Source organism: Priapulus caudatus, unplaced genomic scaffold (genome assembly GCF_000485595.1).
Source record: "Priapulus caudatus unplaced genomic scaffold, Priapulus_caudatus-5.0.1 Scaffold299, whole genome shotgun sequence".
Classification (NCBI taxonomy): Eukaryota; Metazoa; Priapulida; class Priapulimorpha; order Priapulimorphida; family Priapulidae; genus Priapulus; species Priapulus caudatus.
The window spans coordinates 94,294-95,602 of record NW_014577360.1 but is presented as its reverse complement, the minus strand read 5'-3'; the positions used below and the strand labels follow the sequence as shown (position 1 = coordinate 95,602).

Here is a 1,309-nt window from a genome sequence, read left to right as displayed (position 1 = left end):
CAACGAAACACCTTCAGTAAGCCGACAACAACGCACAACCGTCAGTCAGCCGACAACAACGCACAACCGTCAGTAAGCCGACAACAACGCACAACCGTCAGTCAGCCGACAACAACGCACAACCGTCAGTAAGCCGACAACAACGCACAACCGTCAGTCAGCCGACAACAACGCACAACCGTCAGACAGCCGAGAACAACGCAACACCGTCAGTCAGCCGACACCTAGCCGGACTCTCCATCTAACGCTTCCGTTTCAGAGCTGTGCGCGCGGCGCGTTGTCATCTGCTGTCACCTGCTGTCACCCACTGTCTTCTGCTGTCTTCTGCTGTTACCCGCTGTCACCCACTGTCTTCTGCTTTCTTCTGCTGTTACCCGCTGTCTTTTGCCATCATCTACTGTCACCTTGCTGTCTTCTGCTATCACCTGCCGTCACCCACTGCCTTTTGCTATCATCTGCTGTCACCTGCTGTCTTCTGCGGTCAACGGTTGTTGTCTCATCCGTCCGATTCCTAAGGCCGTCGACCCGTCCCTGTCCTCCCAACGCAGCCGATGAGCTTCTCTCCCCGCCGCTTAGCCCCGAGAAACCGCCTCACATCGAAGCGTACGCACTGCCGTTAGTGTCGCAGCTAACCGCCGCTAGAGAGATGTGTGCGCAGAAGTACACGCTGCAGGTGCCCATCCTCGAGCGCGACTACGACTCGGTGAGTTGCGGCGGCGGCAGCGTCAGCGGCGTCGGCGGCTACAGCGTCACGTCGTTCGGCGGCAATGGCTCCGATCGCTCGTACACGCCCGTCATCGCGCGCGCCGCGCCGCGCGGCACCGAGCGCTACTCGTACTGCATCTGCTGCTTCGTGCTGCTCTGCCTCACCGTGCCGACAATTATGATGTGCGGCCTATTCCTGCTCAACCCGTTCCTGCAGGTGCGCGACTTCAGGCCGACGCGCTGCCGAGTAGTCAACTCGACACTGACGGAGTACAGCCGCTGCGACGCGTGCGTGCCGTGGACGTGCCTGCAGGTGTTTGTCGAGCATTCGATGGAGGCGGACGGTGTCGACAACGAGACGGCAGCGTACGCGCTGCCGCCCGTCGCCATGCTGCGCGACAACGAACAGCTGCTGTTTCAGAACTTCGCGGTAAGCGCTATTCCGTGGTTTTACAGTGGTTCGATTAGCATGCGCGTGCGCGAGTGTCTCACTCTCTCTCGCTGTGTTTGTGTGTGTGTGTGTGTGTGTGTGTGTGTGTGTGTGTGTGTGTTGTGTGTGTGTGTGTGTGTGTGTGGTGTGTGTGCGCGCGTCGTGTGTGTGTGT

At 59.4% G+C, this 1,309-nt stretch overlaps 1 protein-coding gene across 1 annotated transcript in view; it reads left to right on the top strand.

Annotated features, from left to right (window-relative positions):
• The first annotated feature begins 646 nt into the window (after nt 1-646).
• LOC106808721 overlaps nt 647-1,309 on the top strand; it is a 48,031-nt gene continuing 47,368 nt past the window's right edge. The window contains exon 1 of the mRNA XM_014811550.1: nt 647-1,135. Within this exon, the coding sequence (XP_014667036.1) occupies nt 647-1,135 (489 nt within the window). The remainder of the gene's footprint in view (nt 1,136-1,309) is intronic.